The sequence below is a fragment of the Nuphar pumila genome, chromosome 2 (assembly GCF_984573655.1).
Source record: "Nuphar pumila chromosome 2, dmNupPumi1.hap1.1, whole genome shotgun sequence".
NCBI classification, from domain to species: domain Eukaryota; kingdom Viridiplantae; phylum Streptophyta; class Magnoliopsida; order Nymphaeales; family Nymphaeaceae; genus Nuphar; species Nuphar pumila.
This window is the reverse complement of record NC_143250.1, coordinates 143,444,703-143,468,536: the sequence shown is the minus strand read 5'-3', so window position 1 is coordinate 143,468,536 and position 23,834 is coordinate 143,444,703. Positions and strand designations below refer to the sequence as shown.

At 39.8% G+C, this 23,834-nt stretch overlaps 1 protein-coding gene across 1 annotated transcript in view; it reads right to left on the bottom strand.

The window, feature by feature from the left end:
- HDA14 (histone deacetylase 14) overlaps nucleotides 1-23,834 on the bottom strand; it is a 212,790-nt gene that overhangs the window by 39,877 nt on the left and 149,079 nt on the right. The window contains exons 7-9 of the mRNA XM_089997017.1: nucleotides 7,375-7,431; nucleotides 6,926-7,177; nucleotides 5,915-6,096 (exon numbers count right to left, since the gene is read on the bottom strand). Coding sequence (XP_089853143.1) covers nucleotides 5,915-6,096; nucleotides 6,926-7,177; nucleotides 7,375-7,431 — 491 coding nt within the window. The remainder of the gene's footprint in view (nucleotides 1-5,914; nucleotides 6,097-6,925; nucleotides 7,178-7,374; nucleotides 7,432-23,834) is intronic.

Here is a 23,834-nt window from a genome sequence, read left to right as displayed (position 1 = left end):
ACTCCCACATTAGTTTGGCGGAGTTCGCGTATAACAACAGCTACCATGCGAGCATCGGGATGGCCCCATACGAAGCTTTGTATGGGAGGCCATGTTGATCCCCTGTTTACTGGGACGAGGTTGGCGAGCGAAAATTGGAGGCACCTATAGTCTTGCAACACTATACTCAACAAGTGCAGATGATTCGAGAACGACTCCGTACCGCTCAGAGTCGGCAGAAAAGCTATGCAGATAGACGCCGACGAGAGCTTACCTTCGATATTGGTGAGATGGTTTTTGTTAAGGTATCTCCGACGAAGAGCGTATTTCGGTTCGGGAAGAAGGGAAAGCTGAGTCCTAGATACGTCGGACCGTTCGAAATCCTGGAGCGAATTGGAGAAGCAGCTTATCGCGTGGCGTTACCTCCGCAGTATGCTCAGATCCATAATGTTTTTCACGTATCCATGTTGAGGAAGTATGTTCACGATCCATCGCATATCATTCATTATGATGATGTGGACATTAGAGGGGACTTGACTTTCGAAGAAAGACCAGTGGAGATCATCGACCGTCGTGACCAAGTGCTTAGATCAAAGACCATTTCATTTGTAAAGGTTCGGTGGCAACATCATGGGATTGACGAATGTACTTGGGAACCCGAGAACGATATCAGGGAAAGATATCCTGACCTGTATTTTGATTCTTCAAGGTAATAGATATTTCGCGGACGAAATTCTTTTAAGAGGGGTAGGATGTAAAATCCCAATTTAAAAAAAAAAAAAAAATGTTTGGACCCGGGCCGGGTCGGGTCCGGACCCGACCCGGGCCCCTTTTTATTGTTAGGGTTTTTCGTAACCCGACGCAGGGTCCCGAGCGCCGCACTCCCCCCCCCTTCTCCCCCTTCTCTTGCGGGAGGATTTGGGAAACCCACCAGGGGTTTCCCCTTCCGGTGCCCCCCTTCGCCTTTAAGAGAGAGGTCGGAGGGCGAGGGGAGTCTCGCCTCCCTCTCGCAGCCCTCTCGAGCTTCCTCCCCCACGCCGGTCTCCTTCCCTGCTGCGCCTGCCGCCGACGCCGGGAACCACCCCCAGGTACGCCGTTCTTCTCTTCTCCTCCCTCTTTTCTTCCTCACCTCCCCTCCTTGTCACCTCGCCGGGAGGCCGGCAGGCTCACAGCCGCTGCCGCAGGCCTCCCACTGCCTCCCTGTACCATCGGGGCCCCGATAGGTGGCTTACGCAGCCCCTGTCGTCCCCTTCTCTTGCTGGGGATCGCCGGGGTGTCGGCAGGGGACCTGAGGCCCCTGCGACCCCCCTCCCTGTCACCTCGCCGGGAGGCCGGCAGGTGGCTCACAGCCACTGCCGCGGCCTCCCACCGCCTCTCTGTGTCGCCATGGCCCCGACAGGTGGCCTACGCGGCCCCTGTCGTCCCCGTCTCCCTCTGCGAATCGCCGGAGTGCCGGCAGGGGACCGGTGGCCCCTGCGGCACCCCTTTTTGCTGCCACTTCGTGCTGTCAGCAGGGGTTGGCCCCTGCCGACCTGTGCCTTCGGCAGGGGCTGGGCCCCCTGCCGTCTGATGCTGTCGGCAGGGCTGGCCCTTGCCGACCTGGGTTGTCGGCAGGGGGCTCAGCCCCTGCCACTTCGTGCTGACGGCAGGGGTTGGCCCCTGCCGACCTGTGCTTTCGGCAGGGGGCTGGCCCCCTGCCATCCATGTGCTTCTGGCAGGGGTTGGCCCCCTGCCATCCTTATGCTTCCGGCAGGGGCTGGCCCCCTGCCATCCTTTGCTGTCGGCAGGGGCTCAGCCCCTGCCACTATGTGCCGTTGGCAGGGGCTCAGCCCCTGCCACTTGGTGGCTGTCGGCAGGGGTTGGCCCCTGCCGCTACGCTATGTTTAGGCAGGGGCTTGTTCCCCCGCCGCTTGTCTGTTTTCGGCCAGCAGGGGCACACCTCTGCTGCCTCTCTTTTTCCTATAGACAGGATTGTCCTTCTTTTGCTCCGCATTATTATTAACATAGCACTGTTGCAGACCTCGCATCGGACCCTCGCTCTGGCTCCGCGGCCCGAGCCTCGTATCATCTACACGCGTAGACGCACGCAGCTGCAAGACATCCCGAGGTAGGGGAAAGTCGCACGAATAGTGTATATGAACTAAATAAAATAAGACTTCTGAGATAGATTGATTATTTTTGCATATTTGCGTATCTGAAGAAGTATGTGTTGATCCATGTTTTACTCTGTGTGATTCTTTTGAAATGGCATAATGTAAATTCTTTGGGTAGACTCATTCTAGAAAAAAATCAAGTAGTTTACTTGGCATGCCTGTTTACGTGTGCAATTACTTATCTCATAATTGTCTTTTATGCATGCGTGTTCCTTTGAAACTGCATACTTAAGATAGATTTTGTGAAGAGACTCAAAACCACTGCAATTGCCATTATAACCAAACCTTAAGGCAGGTACGGTATGAATTTTATGTAAGATCATGGAGGGTAATTGAAGGGTGAAATCTATACTTTACTGATTTTTGATATGGTAATATCGGCCTCCACAGGCCAATTGCTCAGAAAAGCAAAACATGTCATATAGGAACCAAAAGAATCATATACCATTATGTTGCCCTTCCATCGTAGTTGTACCTCTAGGAAGGTACAATCGTACTTTTGGACAAATACGTCCCATGTGGGTTACGATGGTGGGATGATGAGGTTGTGGCAACCTCGATGAATGCTATTAGCAAAATGCTGAGATCACATAACATGGTGACCTTTTCGCCTTCACAGGCAAGATGCTCGAGTGGGTCTAATGGACCAGAGCATATAGGATGGGACGACGGTTAAGAAACCCCCGTCGTACCCATCCGATCTTCACGGTTCATCAAGGGAGAGGATGGATGGTACAAAGACTCCGATGGACAGGTTGTTAACAACTACCCCACGAGCAAAAGACTCGGTTTTCCCCAGTCATCGAAGTTAGGGGAATTGGGATTACCATAAATTATCCTAGGTGGTAACTCCCAGGCACTTCTGCAGAAGTTGGATGCATCCTTGGGCCACGAATGCCTTTGGGGATTTACTCTCTTGGTCACTGACCGTCCCCTTAGGAGCGGACTCAGTCAGCCATCCGGGTTAATGAAAACACCTGACATAATAAACCCCCGGATTGGTCTCGGCTGTTTCTACGTTTCGCGTCTGTGCGTACCCACAGGCCAGTTAATATCAGAACTTAAATAATATATTCATGAATAGATATAGATGACTGAGACTTACACTGCTTCTCTTTGCACTTATTACATTTGCTAGAATAGACTACAACTGCTTTAACTGCTTAAATATCATAATTGCTTATCTTATGAATGTCCTGTTTTATTTTCATTCTACTCGTGCACCTACTAGTTTGTTATGAAACTGACCCATTTCATGGGCAGGTGAGGAGTAGGACTTCACTGGCGGCCGATGGCGTGGTGCAACGTGGATCAAGATTCATTTCCTTTCTACTGGCGGATCGGCTCTGGGACTTTTTTGAGTTTTTCTTAGATTTATTGAACTGTGGAATAAAAGACCCATTTTGTAATAAACTGCAGATTTTAATCGATTGCTTTATTTCTTAAATTCCTTTAAGATGTTGTACATGTGAATGATGGTTTTTCAGCTAACGTACCCAGGATTGTTGACTTGTGTCCCTTTCTAAAATGTCTTCCGCTGTTGTTTTTAAATATTAAACTTTAAATCTTTGAAAGGTTTTTCGATGAGGTTTTCGAAATCACAAGTCGAAATTTTGGGGCGTTACAGCTCATGCCTTGGTATGTGTGTAGAGTCTATTGCACTGATAGGGTGCACTAAAGTATTCGTCGCACTGCAAAAATATGAAGGAAAATCCTTTTTAAAATTACACATTTGTACCAAGTTCGTGTAGCAGGGACAGAACCCATGGTTGCCAGTTGAGGAAGCAGGAGCGGGAAGCGATACAGGAAACGAGAGCGGGAAGCGAGGCACTTTCAAAATTTTAGGAAGCGGGAAGCATGTGACCATTTAGGAGTGAATCGGGAATCGTCTCGGAAGCGAGGGGGAAACAAAAAAATAAATAAAATAAATAAAAAATACAAAAAAAAAAAATAAAAAAATGGGGGAAGCATGATGGGAAGCGCGCTTCCCCGTGTATTTCGAAAGCACGATGTTTCGGGCTTCCCCACTTACCTAGGCGCTTTCGGTAACTCTAGCTGAACCTGACCCTGGTTCGGTCCGCCTAGCTAAGTTGGAGCAAGCCGCGCTAGGACCCAGGGTTAGCCGGGCTTGGCTGAGCCCGACTGGCACCAAGCGGGGAGGGCCGAGTTGGGCTCGGTAAAGACCGAGCTCAACTCAGTCAAGTGGGTTGGGCAGGTCGCAGCCGAGCCAGACTTGGTTGGACCCCCAACCGAGTCGGGCTCGGTTCCGATCGCCTGAGGAGGGACAGAAACAAAAAAAAAAGGAAGGGGAGTGGGCTCAGCTGCCAGGCCGAGCCTGGCCCCATCCCTGGGCAGGATCGATCTTGGGCTCAGTCCCCTCGGGACCATGGACCGGGCTGGGCTCAATCTGGTTGTCGGGCCTGGCCCAGTCAAAGAAAGGGAGGGAAGGCAAAGGGTTGCGCCCCTGCCTTCAGGCTGAAAAGGGAGGAGGCAGAGGGGCGTCGCCCCCTGCCCGTTGGTCAGAAAAGGAAGAGGCAGGGGGCGTCGCTCCCCTACTTGTTGGCCGGAAAAGAGACAGGAGGGTTGACGCTCTCCTGTCGGTGCCAAACAGAGAGGTAGAGAGCAGGGAGGATGGCAGGAGGGTCGGCACCAAACAGAGAGGCCGGAGGGTCGGCGCCCTCCGATCGGTGCCAAACATAGAGGCAGAGAGTAGGGAGGGGCAGCGCCCCTCCTCTTCTAAAAGAGGAAGCAGGGAGTATCGAGGAGAGAGAACGACAGAGGGGGATCCTTAGTGTAAAAGGGAACCCCCCCTCCGTGTTTAAATAGAAAACACAGGGGGGTCGGGTCCGGATCCGTTTTTTTTTTTTGGTTTTACATAGGTCGAACAATTCTAAACTGGGAAAAGCTACAACCCAGGACATTGTATTTTAATTGGCCATGTTTGTCTAATTCATGATAATCTGGTAACCTGTGTAAGAACCCTTGGTTAACTACAGGCACATCACAGGATACAACTAGAACTGGTGCTCGCAATCAAAATTACCTTTAATGGGAAAAGAAAAAAATAGTACGGAAATTTACACTGGAATATACTTCCTTTTTTGGGCTGAAAAATCTCATAGCCTATGTAACAGACTCTTCTAACAGGGCACTACACCAGCGTTGCACCCGTACCTATGCGGGTGCGACACTTGGACACGACTTCCTTTGTGTCAAGTGAAATAAACCACACTAAGGTCTATGCCTGTCCAAAAGTAGATTCAGTTAACCCTAACCAAGTCCAGTTTTATCTATATTATATATATAAATTCATAAATGCACACACATACCTGTAGTGTTAACTTAAAACTGTTAAAAATTATATATATATATATATCCTCCCCACACCCAAGTTTTTCTAAAGTGCCGCATCGCCACATCCGCACTTGTATCCGCACCTATGTGACATAGCTCATAGCCAAAAGTTATAAGAAAAATGACAAAATAATTGTGCAAAGTTATCTTAATGTTTAATTCACAAATAATGCTCAAATTCATAATAACTTCTGTTAAACGGGAAATATTCTGTTCTATGAGACAAGTTTGCATCAACTAGCTTAAATAATAACAACAAAGCAAGACAGGCAGGATGACCAGCCAGCAGGAAACAAGGACATTTCGGGGGTGGGGGGTGAGGAGGTAAAGACAGAACTTTTTTTCAAAAAACTTTCATAGCATAAACAATATGCAGCAGAGGGAAAAAAATAGTCGCTTATGAAGTAAAAGTGAGCAGTTAAACTGACCCTGCTGAGACCAATATTATATCTGGTTTAAACCTTTGAGCAGAAGGGACAATGACTTCATCAAATACAGTTCTCATGGCACTATCACCAGATCCGCCTGGTAGGGGTAGATTTAATGTTGTTCCTTCGCCATTTCCAAGACCAACTGCTTCCATTTTACCAGTACCAGGGTAGCTTCCATCCTACACATGAAAATGTTGTAATAAACTATTCAATATTTTCTCTCAGCGAAAAAGTTGACTTATAAAACTAACTGACGTTATCTCTTTAGGGCTGCTTATTAGTTCAAGCATGGTCAAAACATGAATACATGTCAAATGTTCAACAAAGGTGAGAGGAAAAGAGAGACACAATGGAGAAGAAGCTTCATTCTATTGAACTGAAAAATGAGGGATACAACATATAGGGGTCGACTCCCCTTATTACAATTTTTGCATGTCTAAAATACCCTTGACCACTTAAATAGTTACTACTTAAGACTTGAGCTTACAAATCTGGACTGATTTGTCCATCACTAATAAGACTGCTCTGATTCTAATATTACGACACTATAATACATGAGTAAAACATCAAATACAACTCCAGAAACATAAAAGCTTGAGCTTGGATCACAAAGGCTAAACCAAGTTAATTGCAATCAATCATTTTTTCTCTTTTGAGAAAAGCAGTCAATCAATTATTGATATCCTGATGTCTGAATGCTTAACCTTCAAATCAAAGTATGAGTTATTTATTGTTAGGGCCATTGTGAGTACATGGCTGCAATCTAGAACCAACTAAGATGATGTTCAATTTGATGCCAACTGTTAATCTAACACAAAAAAGTGCACCAGTATACCAAAATATCAATACTAGAATGCCATAATTACAAACCAACCACTTGCACAGATAATCAAAGAAGCAATTTCAATAATGCAGCATGGGGAATTGGAAATACAGTGAATGAATTATGAAGCAGAAGCAACATGAAACAAAAGATATAGAACAGAAGGTTTGGCCGTAGAGACCTACCTGATGAGTTGAAATAAAGAAGACATCTGGATCATCATAGAATGCATCACTTGTTCCATTTCCATGGTGAACATCAAAATCAATTATAAGCACTCGTTTCAAGCCATGTGTATGTTGTGCGTGGCGAGCTGCAACAGCAATATTTCCAAAGACACAGAACCCCATGGGGCCTTTTGGGATAGCATGATGGCCTGGAGGCCTTACTAGTGCAAACCCCATAGGTGGCCTTTGACTTAGTTTTGATGCTGCCACCTATCATATAAAACAAACTTGTTAACTTAGCTCAAGGTCCTTTTATACAGAAGAGAGAATTAATTTTCCAGCTTCGCACAAATTCTCTCTTCTAAGGTGCAAGTAAAGATTCATTAGAAAAAAGCTTTTAATTTTTTTCATAGAATAAAAGTGCTGACTACAAGTGCTGAGGCTAAAGATATACACAAATATCCTACCACAGAATCAACAAGGGAAACTCCTGAACCAGCTGCAAGAAGAGACTCCTGAAAAGTCTGCATTAACAGGATTAAAATTTCAATGCATATATTCAAAATGACACACTTCACATAAAGCTTAGAAGAGAATGTACACTTCGGACTCATTTATGATCCAAATAGAGCTACAACCTCAAATGTATGTGAATGCGATGACAAAGAGGTAAATTGATGCATATGTTATAGGTTGGCGCTATAGCTAAAGGAAAGATGCACTGGTAGCATGTGATAAAGGGTTGTACCACCCATATAATGTTTGCCATGGGAACTCAATTAAGTAGCTTAACTGACTCCATGGTTAATATTAACTATCATGTTATCATGTAATAGAACAAAAAGTTGTGAAGGTTGTCATGAAATGGCACGGATCCCAATGCACACCATAATGGTCTCCCAAGAACATGAAACATTTTGATAAAAATATGAGAGATGAAAAAGTAATGAACAATTTTATTCATAATGGACAAAGGAAAATTAAATTGAATAACTCTAGTCATAATAGACACTAAAGATACAAAAGAAAAAATTACATAAGTTCCTCGCTACATAACTCTCAAAACACACATAAAATACCTAATATTACCCATCACTCTCTCACTTTACAAAGCACACACCCATACCCTTCTATAGAGAAAAGTAGAGGAGAGAAAAGAAGAAATAAAATAAAAAGCGGAAGTCATCTCTCATTAAAGAGAGAGAGCTCCCAACGGCTAGAGTTCTAGCCGTTGGGAGCAAGTCAAACAAGCTTTGACTTGACTCTCATATATATTATATATATTTATAATATATATAATATATATTACTATTTATATTATATATATTATTACAATATATACATAATATATATATTAAACAATATATATGTATATATATATACTTATATTACATTAATCTTAACACCCCCCTCAAACTTACAGTGACTCAATGTAAGTTTGCAAATACAAGCTAAGAACCCATTAAATTTGATTTCAACAAGTATTTTCATTTGGTGTTTCCTTGAAGGGTGCTCGTGATCTTCAAACATATGATCTAAGCTGAGATTTCCAATTTCATTAAAGCTTGAGAACCTGAAAAAAAAGCTCACAAAATAGCCAAACTATACAGGTATATATCATAAAAGATTTTTTAATTATATATTATAGAGTGGATGGTCAAACACACATACAGTACATAAAGTTAATTTAACATTATCTAACGTGAACAAATCATACGATAAACTTTTTATCACTTTAATCATTTATGAGAACATGCATTATTTAAAGTGAATACACATTTATCACATAAAAGACATGATTTTTTAAAGAAAGAACTCATAAAAGAGTTAAAATCACAAGACAATTTTACACAGCCGAAGACATAAAAGATAAGTTTAAAAGAAACATTAATTTTTCAAAAGATAATACGAAGTATCAAATACACACAATAGCCACTATGGGCATACACATAAGAGATTTCAATAATGAAATGCTAAGAAAAGCATGTAATGAAATATGCAAAATTACAAAAGCAAAGTACAAAAGCATATACAAGTCTAAGCATAGACAACACAAAGACACAAAGGCACAATACAAGCACAAAAGTGCATAAGTACAAGTACACAATGGGACAATACAAAGAGCCAACAAAGGGAAACACAAGCAATATATATATATATATATATATATTGAATATATGCTTGAAAAACATGACCTTATGCAAATTATGCAAGACAATTAATAATAGGATAACTCATGAAACTAAGACATATACAATGCAAAATGCATGAAAATATTTCAGTAACCATTTCTCATAAAAGAGCAAATGAGTTTAGAAAAAACTACGAAGAGATTTTAAAAATTTCATGAATGAATGAATTTTGCAAATTAAAACACTAGTTTGACCACCACAAGCAATCACCTCACTAGACCTCAAATCCTCAAAAATCAAATGTATCAGCGACTAGAACAAGAGCATAATCTCAATGCCACTTATGAGCTATGCAAACACACAAAAGTGCGAATAAACATCTCTTGTCTACATATAATGACACTCAACATAAGTCTATCAGCTACTAGAACAAGAGTATAATTACAATGCCACTTATGGGCTAAACAAACATACAAAAGTGTGAATAACCATCTTTTGTCTACATATAATGACACTCAACATGAGTGTATCAGTTACTAATAACAAGAGTAATAACAATGCCACTTATGGGCTAAACAAATACACAAAAGTGTAAATAACCATATCTTGTCTACGTATAATGACACTCAACATGAGTATCAACTACTAAAACAAGAGTATAATCACAATGCCATTTATGGGCTAAACAGACATACAAAAGATGTGAACAAATATCTTTTGTTTACATATAATGACACTTAGATAAGAGGCATAACAAGGAGAAGACACTCGAGGTAATAAAGCTTGTAATGAAAACACATTAATGTCATCAATAAGAATATCAATTTTAAACATCTTTCGAAACACCATGGTTTCAAAAATAGATAGCCATTAGAGATAAACAGAGTTACAATCATCCATAATAGCAATGGTCATACAACAAATGAGTGACACAACACACTCAGATCCAGAGATCAAACAACAGTCAGTTAGAGCCAAACCAATAGTTGACAATATAAACTAGCGAGGTTCACACAACTCACTCCAACAAACATCTTTGAATCAACGAAAGCATATATGGATCCAAAGGCCAATCAACTATCATTCAGATCCAAGACTAGTGTCAACACGACACTCATAAACTTTGATAATTGCAGATTGATTAAATGATTTGAGGTGCACACAAAACTCACCTCAACGGCTAACTCGGAATACCAACAATAATGAGTTCAAAGGCCAATCAATCATCAATCAGACCCAAGACAAGTGACAACACGTCATTCATAACCCTTGGGAATCTAGATTGATATTGACATGAAGTGCACACATAACGAGTCATGCCCAATATAAGCACTCTACATAGAGAAAAGATCATAAATCTACCAACAATAAACAAGTGCACTAAGCACATCACATACAAAAGGTCAATAAGTCTCATTAAAGAGACAAGAGCACATATGATAAGATGTTAGAGCTAAATTATAAGTTTGCTATGAGACAATTGAAAGCAAACATGTAGAAATTCATAAAGATCTACGTATAGAAAATAACATATATAATGATCTCCAATTATGAACCCATATACATCATACAACAAATATGAAATTTTTAAGAAAAATATCAAAGCGTAAGAGAGAAACCACTAGGAGTTTCAAGAGTGCACAAGTCGTCGAATCAATACATCACCAATGGACAAAAAACACATAAATCCACTAAGGACTAAAAAAAGAAAAAACTAAGTTTTAACAATGCTCAAGAGAAAGCATAAGCACAATAATCCACTAAGAGAAATATATTTAATATTTTAAAATATGCATTCGAGTATAAGCCATGCTTAATACTCATAAAAATTACTTGAGGCATATACCATGTAAGGGAACAAGGCCCTCAAAATATATTCACCGAAACAACAAGAGTGGACACTCAAAGAGTTCAACCAAAGCAAAAGCACCAAAGGAATACACAAGACACAAAATGGGCTTACACACAAACACCCACTAAAGGGGCAAGAACACAAGGGATAAAATAATATTTTATTGATCAATTTATGCAAGAAGGCATATACCAAGAGATTTCACAAGTCATTAATTTTGAAAATAATCTTACTTAATAAGTTGTATAATGATAGAGCCATATCACTCATGCATACATGAAATAACACATTCATATGATTATAGAAAATACCTCTGTGAGAGCATAATATCTTAGTCTCATAATTAAAAAATAACCTAAAAAACATTACAATATATTAACAATCTCAAGGTAGGTCATGTATACACATATATTAATATGGATCCAATGCTTATGATCCAAATTAATATGGATTTGGACCTTATCTAAGACCCATATTAATCTGGATTTGATCCAGATCATAATCTAATTTTGTTTTGGATATGGATTTGGATTTTGGATCTGGATCTAGATCCAAATCCATGTCCAATGAAAGTCTAGCTTTAAATTCAGTTTAAAGTTTTAGATTTAAGTTAGCTGGAGTTAAAAAGACTCCTAAAGTAATTCATCTATCTTTGGAATTTCAAAAATATTTAATTAATTATTAATTAATTAATAATTAATTAATTTTTATTAATTCCGAAATTTAATTTTTATGTTTGTTTAGGACTCCTAGATAGAGTCTTTATTGAAGTGATGAAGACTCTAAGAAGGTTTAAGAGACTTACAGTCCTCTTGGAAAAAAATTTGAAAAGTCAACTATAAATTCCAAGATTTTCGAAAAACCAAGGGAGATAAGAGTCTCAAATGAAGTAGAGACCCCCACTCCAGCCCATCTACAAGGGGTTGGAGAAGGGGGGGCGTCCTCCCCTATGGGTCCTATAAAAAGACTACAAAAAAAACAGAGAGAAATGAGAAAGAGAAGGGAAAAAAGGAGGAGAGAGAAAGTGAGGAAAAGAGAGAAAAAAGAAGGAAGAAGAGGAGATTCGATCTTCTCCAGCCAGCCAGCCACGTTTTTCAATATCTACCATTGTTTTTCATCATTTTATATACATGGTACGGGTTTTCGCTCTTGAATCAAGTGAGAAATTGAATATAGATTGGATTTCCATGCAATATTTGGATGGAAATCCATGGAAAAAGAGTAAATATGGATGTTTACTCTAAAATACATGGATGAAGATTCATGGATCCTCTTTCATGGATGTGTTTTTTTATTCTATCCATTTTTTTTTAAAAAAATGTGCATGCCTATTTTTATGCTAAAACAGAATTTATTTCATGATAAAAATAGCTTGTTATATGCTTGCATTATGATATTATCGATTTCCATGAATGGTCCATGTTATGGACTGTTAGATGCATGTAATCATGTGATAAAACAATATTGTATGTAATCATTGTGAAAATATCTCAAGAGAGATATAGTGCTAAATACGCACAACCACCACAAAGGGAGAGATGCACAAAGGCACAAGAACACTTAGAACAATGTACACAAAGGTACAAAAAGAGAACCCAAATGCAAAATATAAAGAATTTTATTGAACAAGTTGGAGGACAATGCTCCCAACAACAACAATGGCAAACTACGATACTTTCTTGGAGTTGAAGTCGACAGTACTTCTGAAGAGATGACTCTCACTCAACATAAGTATACCATTGATGTTCTCAATAAAGCGGGTATGAAAGACTGTAAGCCCTTGAGCACTCCTAGCGTTCTTCATCAAAGGCTTAGCTCTCAAGACAGAGATCCATTTGATAATCCCACACAGTACCGTAGCATAGTGGGTATGTTACAATACCTCACTTTTACTTGCCCTGATATAGTCTACTCGGTGAATCAAGTTTCTCTGTTTATGCATGCACCATGTGAAGGACATATGGAAGCAGTTAAACGGATACTACGGTATCTGAAGGGAACGGTTGGGAATGGTCTCATATATAAGCGAAAGACAAATGGGCAAAATGCACATGAGATCACTATTTATTCTGATGCGAACTGGGCGAGAGATCCAGATGAACGCAGATCAGTATCCGGCTATTGTGTATTTGTTGGGATGAATTTGGTTTCTTGGAGTAGTAAGAAACAAAAGGTTGTTGCCAGATCCAGTACAGAGGCTGAATATAGGTCAATGGCAACCGCCACTGCTGAGGCTACTTGGATTAGACATCTACTGACAGAAGTCGGAGAATCGATCTCTCGATCACTTCTTTTGTGTGACAACCAGAGTGCCATCAGTATGTCCTTTAATCCAATCCATCACAGTCGTGCCAAACATATTGAGATAGACCAGCATTTTGTGAGACAGAAGGTAGAAGAGAAAGAGATTGAGCCTGAATTTGTTCGAACTACAGATCAAGTGGCGGATATATTTACAAAAGGATTGACAAAAGACAGATTTTGGATGTTAAAAGGCAAGTTGTTCATGGTTCAAGATCATGCACAACTTGAGGGGGGGTGAAAAGAAGTGTTTTCTCTAGTTACGGGTCATGGATCTCCAGATCCAGACCCATGACATACACCTTTCATTAATGGCACTATGTAATATATTTTATTGTAATGAGGGTATTTTAGTACCCTAATTTTGTAATAGCAGGTTAATATAAAGGAGCATACACAGCAGCCGACCCCAACACAACAAGGTATCGGTTTTTTCCTCAACCTCTCTCTCCCTTTCTCTATCTCTCTCTGTTTCGCATCTCTCTCGCGTGGAACGACCTGCAGGTTGTAAATCTATCATATATAGGGGTGAACCCCTCTTGTATTTTTCACTCTTGAGAGCTCTCTCTCCTTTCAATAAGAGACATTTATATTTTTATGTTGTGTTGTCTCTTTGTGGATTTGGGTGTTATCCCTTTTGTTTGTCCATTGGTAGATGTTGTAAGTGCTTATCGCACCCTTTGTTTTTCCGCATATCTCATTACATGGTATCAGAGCCTTGTTTATGCTCTTGATTCTTAATATAACTAGGTGAGTAGCTATACATTGTTTCTTTCTTTTTGTATCTCTCTTTGTTTGTCTTCTTGTGAAAGATTAAATGGAAGGGGAACAAAAGATTGATCTCTCCTTCAAGTTTAATGGCTCTAACTACATGATGTGGGCCGCCGCCATGGAGAACAACCTCAAAGGTAAAAAACTTTGGAGATACGTTATGAGCACCATTCCAGAACCACAACTCCAACTCACCAAGATGGATGGTGATCAAGAAAAAGCTCTTGAAGGAAATGCTCGCATGAAGGCCATTGAAGATCACCAATCTAAAGTGGAAGATTGGGAAAGTAAGCATGCGAAGATTCTTACTTGGTTCATGAACAATGTGGAGCTCAAAATTTGCGCCAACATTGCTAAATTTCGGATAGCTAATGAAGCATGGTTCTTTATGAAAGGTATGTTTACTCAAAAAGACCTTGCTCGTCAATTCTTCCTCCAAAAAAAAAATTCGGACTATCAAGCAAGGAGAAATGAGTGTAAGGGATTACTTTAGCACTCTTGGACCCTTATGGGATGAACTATCTTTACTAGAACCAAAGTGGGTTTCTAGTGTGGATGTGGAACTAAGAAGAGAACAAATGGAAAAAGAACACTTTTTCCAATTTCTACATGGGCTTAGGCCTGAATATGAACCAGTTAGATCTTCCCTTCTTCATAAATCTAAGCCTCTTCCTTTGGAAGATGTCATAGCCGAAATATGTCAAGAAGAAACTCGTCTTGGCATGATTAAAGGGGGAGGTGACATTTTGGTTGTATCTAAACCCGACAACCATGTGAAAGCCTATAAGCCTCCACACTTTGGAAGGCAAAATAATTATAATGGCAACTATAGAAAAATCATTTGCCAAGAGCCGGATCATATAAGACCTAATTGCCCTAAGTTGAACGAAGCACCTAAAAATAAGGTTGCCTGTAACGACCCCAATCCAGACCCTTTTAAAAATGCGGAAATTTTTTTTTATTTTTTTTTCTAAGAGTTGCGGAAACCTTCCCAGAGATCTGGGGTCCTCACAGTTCCACTTTCCATTGGATAGCCCATCCACCACAAACGAAGTTGCAATTATCATTCATATCAACCAACTAAAACTCTTTTATTAATGAGTAAGAAAATTTCAAAGACAAGGTTTTCTTCAACTGAAAGTAAGGTAACAATTGCAGAAATTAAAAGAACTAAAAGACAAAAGAAAGAGCCACTCTGTCCTCTGCTGAATCCGTCAAGCTCAAGTATGACTCTCATCTATCCCCAGATGCATGTCCAACTTCACTGTTCACCATTTTCTGTGAAAAACCAACAAAGTAGAGTGTCAGAATCGAAATTCTGAGCACAGCTACTTCTAAAGAAACCAGGTGAAAGAAAGAACATGGATAAGATTTCATGCAGTGATTTGAGTGAGTGCAGATATAAAATTTGCAACATTTAAATTTTCATAACTACCATTGATTGTATTTACTCACCAGTCAATAACAGTAAACAGTGTCATATATCAATAACTAAATGATCAAACCTTTTAGCATGATTTCACAAAGTAATTTATATGCTACCACCAAATGATGTCATGATATCAAGAATGATTCAAACATGCATGATCTAATGCATAACAGAAAAACGCATGATTATGTGCAATGCATGATTTCTTCTGTTATCTTTCATTTAAGTCTCATATTTCCATATTCATGCCCTATTAAATGCACACATCCTTAAGTTCCTCTTTTTAATTACTGTGGCCCGCGGATACACCAAACGGGTACAAACCCCGAGGTCAAGTAGGTTCCCAGGGTAGCTTAACACACAATTTGTATTTTATTACTGGGTTTCAACTTAGCCCTCGACCGATATCAGGAAACAGCACCATCCATCGGAACATTAGACCTCCACATCTAATGTCGGGGACACAAGGGACACCCCACGCCTACAAGTGTCACTTCCTTGTTACCATAAACTCACAGTTGTGACTAGCACACCACTCCCGGGTAAAGTGGCGGGCTCTCCCTAAAACCGTGGCCAGGAGAAAAACCTCAATATCGGGTTCAAGGGCAACAACGCACACGGAGTTTTTGTATCCTCACAGTCTCCCCAAGACCGGATAACTAAGATTCTCATACTCCAGATGAGATATCCCAGAAGGTATATTACACTGTTCTTATTCATTATATTTTTAATTAAGTCCGTTTCTTTAAGTTTGCCACACATATGCAAAAGTAAAGTGAAAAACCCGCATCCTCCCTTACGGGGACCCATTCGGGACTCCAGCCCGTATAAACCATTAAAACAGTGTAGTAATGTGTCAAACCATCTTATGCGGTTTAAGTGATGCAGTTAAAACATATGTGAAAGAAAACCAAACTCACGGCTCTCCAGGCCGATAACAGTCCATTTAGGCCATCGAGGCATCACATCACAAAACAAAAGTAGTGTTTTATTTATAACACTAAGCCAAAGTGCCAAAAGCATGTGCACTTATGAAAATCATAAATCCACACATATGCATGTCATAATGCATTCATATGCATTTTCAATGTGTGTGTTACCTACATCACATATTTAACCAAATCCATGGTTTCTTTAAGTGTGTGAGTGTACATGTATCAACTCACACAATAATCAAGCGTACAGGTTCAAGAAGAATTAATAATAACTGAATCATGCTCACATCCATGAGTACCATAATCATAACAGTCAAATGAAAGCATAAACCTCCACGACAAGTGTTTCCATACAATCCAATACACAAGCTTTGAAATAACACATGGACTCTAGACAAAAATGTAATGTTCAGCTAGAGACATACAAGCAAGATACATTCCATATGTATAATTTCAGTTTCATGTATCCATCCTCCCTAAACAGTGTAACATGAGCGCTATTATACACAACTGAAAATTTTCAGGTTATGTTGCAATGATCCCACACTACATCTTACAAACTTTGAGCTTAACCACACTCAGGCACCATCTTATGTCAATAGACAGCCTACAACATCACATTAGGTAATGCATGCAAGATTCTATCGGACTTTAACAGTTCATGAACCTATCAGCAGTATATTACACCATTCATGTTTTCATGGTTCAGGACTTTGTATATTCATTTATGAAAATAGGAAGTCTGAGTAACAACATTCGGCTAACTATGAAAACATATGGAAATCAGCCCTGTCAATAGAAATCAGGACATGTATATATATATATATATATATGCTGCAGAGACAGAATTAAAACCCCTCTGGCATGAGCAGGTAAAACAGGCATATCAAACATAAAATTTGCATGGTACGTAGGGTTGACCCTTTCAAACATAATTAATCTAATGCAGGTATACCAGCCACCATTCAAGCTGTTCATATCCCCATTTCCGTATTCGTACAACTCCCTGTTTTACAACAGAATTTTTATTCCTATATGGCAGTAACACAGCCCAAAGATAAGTGAGTTCCTAACTAGTCCATTCCCAGCAAATTTTTTATTAAAGCTATTCAGTAAGGAAAAATAGTTTTGTTTTTAAAAGATACACAAGTTCAACCCCAGCCTTAATGTCAATTACTATTAACTTTAAAATCAGTCAAGTTGGATGATATTTAAAAGCTTTGAGACTACTCATTCATATCGATTATTCTGTCTAAGTTGACAAAAGTATTTGATGCTAATATTAGGCTCAGAAATTTTAGTTCAAAAACAGTAACTATAAGACCACTCCTTCAGGATTCCTTACATATAGATAAACCCTTAACAGGAAAACAAACCCACCTAAAAGATAATGGATCAAAATCTCTGAAATGTATGCAAGGACGCTGTTCCACATGGGTGAAGTATAAAGCACTCTTATTAAAATCAGGGTTGTCGTTCCACCCTAATCAAGCTTCACTCATCTAGAACTTCATTCCAGCAGAGACACAAACTATAATTATCAGTTCTGTATGCTCTCAACCCGAGATTCAAGCTTAATATAACAGATGATAATTTAACTTCATGTAAAGGTAAACCCTGAATGTAGCTGAGGTGGATAAGAAATCACAAAAAGTACTTTGTACACAAGCAACCATCTAAAGTCTGAAATCATTAATTGACTAAAAAGAATATCCAACTCAAGATTACAGCTATGTACAGTTTTCCTCATGATGATTGCTAAAGCAGTTCATGCCTGAAAGAACAAGTAAAGTGCACAGTGCCATATGGACACACTTTAATTAATAGGACAGCCGATGCATTAAATTTTCATATAGTTGGCTCCAAGCCATTATCTAATACAGCAAAAAATCCAGGATAATCCAACAAATCACCACATTAATACATGCTAAGTATTACAATTTCGGAAATTACACTAAATCAAGAATCAATTAGGGAAATAAAATTTTATTTAAATAGAAACCAGAACCACAACCAGAAAACAATCAGATTCCCTCTTTTGTACATTCATTTACATGCACCATAATCTTCTTTTTATCACAAATCGACCCCAGGCTTCCACAATCAGGTTCATCGAGTCCCCAAAGAGGAAACCCCCAACCTGGGGTTGTCCATTTCGGGAAAATCGGGAATCCCACGACTGGGACTATCCGATACCCCAGTCGAATCCCAAATCGTTGTGATTTAGGGATTCTGCAGGGTGGGATTAGGCAAGAAAAATACCCAAATCCAGTTGGGTTGAAAAAAAATGTTTTCGGTTTAGGGTTAGGCACAGAAACCCCAACCATAGCTAGGGTTCCGAAATGGGGTTGTCAGCTAAACCCCCAAATCGGGTGTCGTTACTACTCAAAACCCCCAATTTTTTTTCTCCTATCGAAAACACACGCACGGAATCGAATCCCTATTCGATCCCTCACCCTATTTCCAAGAAGACCCGTACCTGTTTGGAGCTTTTCCGACGATCCTTCCTGCGATCGGAGGCTGCCGTGGCCTTCGGTGGTGGCTGGTGGCCAAGGCTCCACTCACGGCTGCTGTCGTGGTTGTTGGTGGCCGAATCTCGCCGGCGACCTCCTCTCCTCCGGCGCATACACACAGACAGAGAGAACGAGAGAGACGAGGGAGAGAGACGAGGCTGAGTGAAGAGGGCGAGACCCCCTCTCCACTCCCCTCCTTTATCGGCCCCAGGCCCCCCTTTCTTTGCCGAGATGGGCGCGGGGTGGTTACGCTCTGCGTAACCCCCCCTGCCCCCCTTCCATTTTCTGCAAGGTTTTTTTTTTATCGGGCAACCCTTATCGGGTTGCCCTCTTCATTTAACAGGGCAGAGATATGGGGTGGGGCTCGGGTCCGAACCCGAGACCCGCAACCCGGCCCCAAGTCAAAATGGATCCACTGTGGATCCTCGAATTAAATTAAATTTTTAAAATTTAAAAATTTTATTTATCTATTATTATCATTAAATCGAGGTTTCAAATAAATAAATCCTAATTACCCCCTTTATGGGTCCTAAATCCATAATGTGGATCTAGGCCCAAATTGCAAAAATTTGGAAAATTTTATACTCAAAATTTTCGGGTTTTACGTTGCCTCCGTTAAAGAAACTACTCAAAAGAAGGAGGAAACTATCAAAGGGAAGGAGTCTTTTTCTCTTGCTCAACTATCGGAAGCACTTCAAACTCTACTCAAGATACCATCAACCTCGGGTGCCGCCATAGCTTCTTCCTCTCCTCCAGGTATGTCTTCTTGGATCCTTGATTCTGGAGCTTCCTTTCATATGACCCTCTTGAAAATGAGCTTTTCGATTTGTGTAGCAACTCTAAAAACTCCTATGTTTCGATTGTCGATGGTAGATCTTTACAAGTAAAATGTTTTGGAACTTTAAACTTTTCCAAAGATTTCTTTGTGCCAAACGTGAGAGTGGTACCTCAACTTAATTTAAATCTCCTTTCTGTTGCTCAAATATATGATCATGGATGTGAAATCTCCTTCTCAACTAAGGATTGCTCTATACAGGATCTCCGGTCCGGGAAGTGGATTGGGCAAGGCCATAGGAGGGGAGATCTCTATTACATGAGCAACTTGAAACTTCCCACTAACTCTTTTTGTAACCATGTCCAAGATAAAAATATTAAAATTTGGCATCAAAGACTTGACATCCAAGTTTCTTAAAAATGTACTCCTTTCTATTTGGAAAGAAATTTTGTAATGAGAAACATTTTGTTTACAAGAGTTGTATTTTTGGCAAAATGAAATCCACTCTTTTTCCAAATCGAACTTTTTTGTCCAAAAGACCATTTGAGTTAGTCCATTCAGACGTTTGGGGTCCTGTCTAAAGGGGGATATTTCTATTACGTTACTTTCATTGATGACTACACTAGCTATGTATGGATCTACTTTCTTAATTTAAAATCCGAAGTCTTTGACTTCTTCAAAAAATTTCATATGATAGTCAAAAATCAATTTTCATGTAATATCTCTACTCTTAGATCCGATTCAGGTGGAGAATATCTATCAAATGAATTTCAAAATTATTTAAAAATAAATAGAATTTGTCATCAAAGATCGTGTCCTAGGACTCAACAAAATGGTTTAGCCGAAAGAAAGCATAGACACATCATGGAAACCACTAGGACACTCCTTATTTCCAAGGAAATTCCAAAGAGTTTTTGGGTCGAAGCCGCCTTAACCTCAACTTACTTGATAAATAGAATGATATCTTCATATGAAAAACTATTTGAAAGAACACCCGATTTCAATAGATTAAGAATTTTTGGGTGTAAATGTTTTGTACTTACACATAAAAGAGACAAACTATCTCCTAAAGCTATTGAATGTGTTTTCCTAGGATATGGATAAAATGTAAGATCACGTGTTTTCGGATCTTAGTCAATTCATGAAAATTTCGAAATTTGGCTAAGTCTGGTAAGAAAATCGTTTGAGGCTCGAGTCTTAGACCGATGTCTTAGAGTTTGGCTTTGACCCAGGTTTCATCGACAAGGTCGAGGCGAGCCAATCGGAACATGGTAAAGAGTTTTAATTTCGACTTTTAAATTCAAGCGAAATTCGGGTTATTTTCAGGCGAAATTTGAGTTATTTTCGGGCGAAATTCAGAACTTGATATTCATGTAATATATCATTCGATGCACCTCAAAATTCTGAGCGCAATGGTATTTTATTTTTCTAAATTCGAGTTCTGGTTGGACCGAAAATCGCGTTTTTCTAAAATTTTAGGAGTTTGTTGAAACGGATCCGAAATTGGATCGGATTGCATCCAAGGCGTAGGATCCAAATTTTTATGGATTTGGGTCCTAGTTAGGTCCTATAAAATCTGGACTTGATCCAAGTCTTAATCCAAATTTTTGTATGAGTATGGGTTTGGATCTTGGATCCGAATCTGGATCCAAATCCATGCCCAACATTTTTATGGCTTTAAATTCAGCTAGGAGATTTAAATTGAGGTTAACATCATATAAAAAGTCTCCATGGTCAACATGACCAATTTTGGAAGCCTTTGAATGTTTAAGAATAAGTAAATTCAAAAAAATAAATTTATTAGTTTATTAATTTTTATTAATTTCGGAATTGGGTTAAGAGGGTTTAGGGTTAACCCTCTTCCCTAATTAATAAGGGTCTAGAGATTTTCCAGCTATTAAAAAGAGAAGGGAGGGGGGGGGGGGGGGGCGGCAACCCTTCTCCCTCATTTTTACCTTAGAAAAAAAAAACAGGAAAGGAGAGAAGAAGAAAGGAAGAGAGAAAGGGGAGAAAGAAATGGAGAGTGAAGGAGGTAGAAGAAGAAGAGTGGAGGCATCGTAGCTCAGCCCAAGCACCTTCCACAGCCTCTATTCATATTTTCCTCTAAAGGTACGGGTACCCCTTCTTGAAACGAATGAGAAATCAGGAGATGGGATTTCCATGCATCTTTTGATGGAAATCCATGGAGGAGAAGTGGATCCACGATTTCCACCGATACCCATTTGTATATTCTGTATTTTCCTTGTTTTTCAACAAAAAAAAAGGTATATACTAATATGTATCACAAAGTGATTGCATGGACACTGGTGCTGTCATTTCTGACAGCATACACAGGCCCAAACTGGGCCTGTGTATATGTTGTTGGACCCAGCCGACAGGGTCGGCTGGGCTGAGTGTTTTCCTTTCAAAAAAAAAATGGGTATATCGCGTAACGAGTAAATAGTTTTTTTTTCTTAATGTTGTTGTTCCCTGACAGCATACACAGGCTCAAACGGGGTCTGTGTATATGTTGTTGGACCCAGCCGACAGGGTCGGCTGGGCTTGTTCTTTTCAAAATATATATATATATATATATATATATATATATATATATATATATATATATATATATATATTAACAAACAGTTTTTTTTCTTCTGGGTTACTGTTGGCTGGCTGGCACCCAGTCGAGTAGCACTCGACTGATTGCCAGCATGCTGGTAGGGTGCGCCAAGCCCAGCACCCAGTCGGTTGCGTGCTAGGCGAGCCTATAACAGGGTCGAGGCAGGCCCAACTGATCCAATCGGCTGGGTACTGGCATGTGTTGTAGGTGATGCATTAAAAAAAAAAGTGAGGAGAACACACAATACTAAAGTCACTATGGTTCCTCTTTATGCTGTATGCTTCCAAACAGCATACACATTCCCAGATTGGGCCTGTGTATATACTGTCAGACCCAGCCGACAGGGTTGGTTGGGCTGGGCTGTTAAATAGAAAAAAAAGGGGGGTTTTATTTCTATGTTCAATACCCTGATTTCTTATTTAGTATTGATAAACACAGTGACAACACACCCACCCTTGTATTAGTCCAATTAAAAGAATTTTCTCATATTGGGATCGTATCATGTTAGTAACATAATGTTGTTAGCTTATGAAAACAAGGCCTGGTTGTGTGATTAGTGAAGTCTGGAATTCTAATCTCTCGATGCATGATAAATTTTGAGAATGAGTTATGTACCTGCATTTTGATTTCCCTATATGTTAGGATTTGAAGTTGTTTATATGTTTGTTGGAACATGCTTAAACATTATTCCATGATAAAATTTGTTTCGAATGCTTACACATTGATGGACTTGACGTGTGTTGTTGCATACACATAAATACATGAATGCTCTTCTGTCCAGACCACTATGATTCATGGTTAGGAGCATGTTTGGCAATGGTTGCATAAAGATACATGCATGCGCATACCAAGCATATGCACAGGAAAACGGGTATAAGATGGGCAGTTCAATTTGCATATGGGAATGTCATATTTTATGTTCATTGTTAATGGATTAATTTGATACATATATGATCGTACTTTGGAGGCATGTTGATACCACTGCATACATTACATGTGGTTATGATTCTTGCATTTAGTGCTTCGGTGATCAAAATGAATCATCGAGGGTTTGGTAAGCCCGAGCTGTGGGACTGTTTTTCCTTATTCATTTCAATGCATCGCAAAAATCATGTTTTATTAATATTTCATTTTATTGCACTGTTCTATATGTTTCCACGGGCCGGAGTCCTGTGATGGTTCTCACGAGATAGATGCGAGCTTTTATCTTTATTTTTGCATATGGTATTGCAGAACTTAAGAAATTGATTTTTAATAAAAAGTAATAATAAAGCGCAGTGTAATATACCTTCTGGGATCACCCATCTAGAGAATGGGGATCTTAGAAATTCGGTCTTGGAGAGACTGTGAGGATACAAAAACTCTGTGGGCTTTACCTTTGTCCCCTGAACCCGATATTGAGGTTCCTTCTCCTGGCCACGGTTTTAGGGAGAGTCTGTCACTTTACCTGGGGGTGGTGTGTTTTGACACAGCTGTTGTTTTGGTACCAAGGAAGTGGCACTTGTGGGCGTGGGGTGTCCCTTGTGTCCCCGACATTAGATGTGGAGGTCTAATGTTCCGAAGGTGATTCGGTTGAGGGCTAAGTTTGGAACCCAATAATAAAATACAAATTGTGTG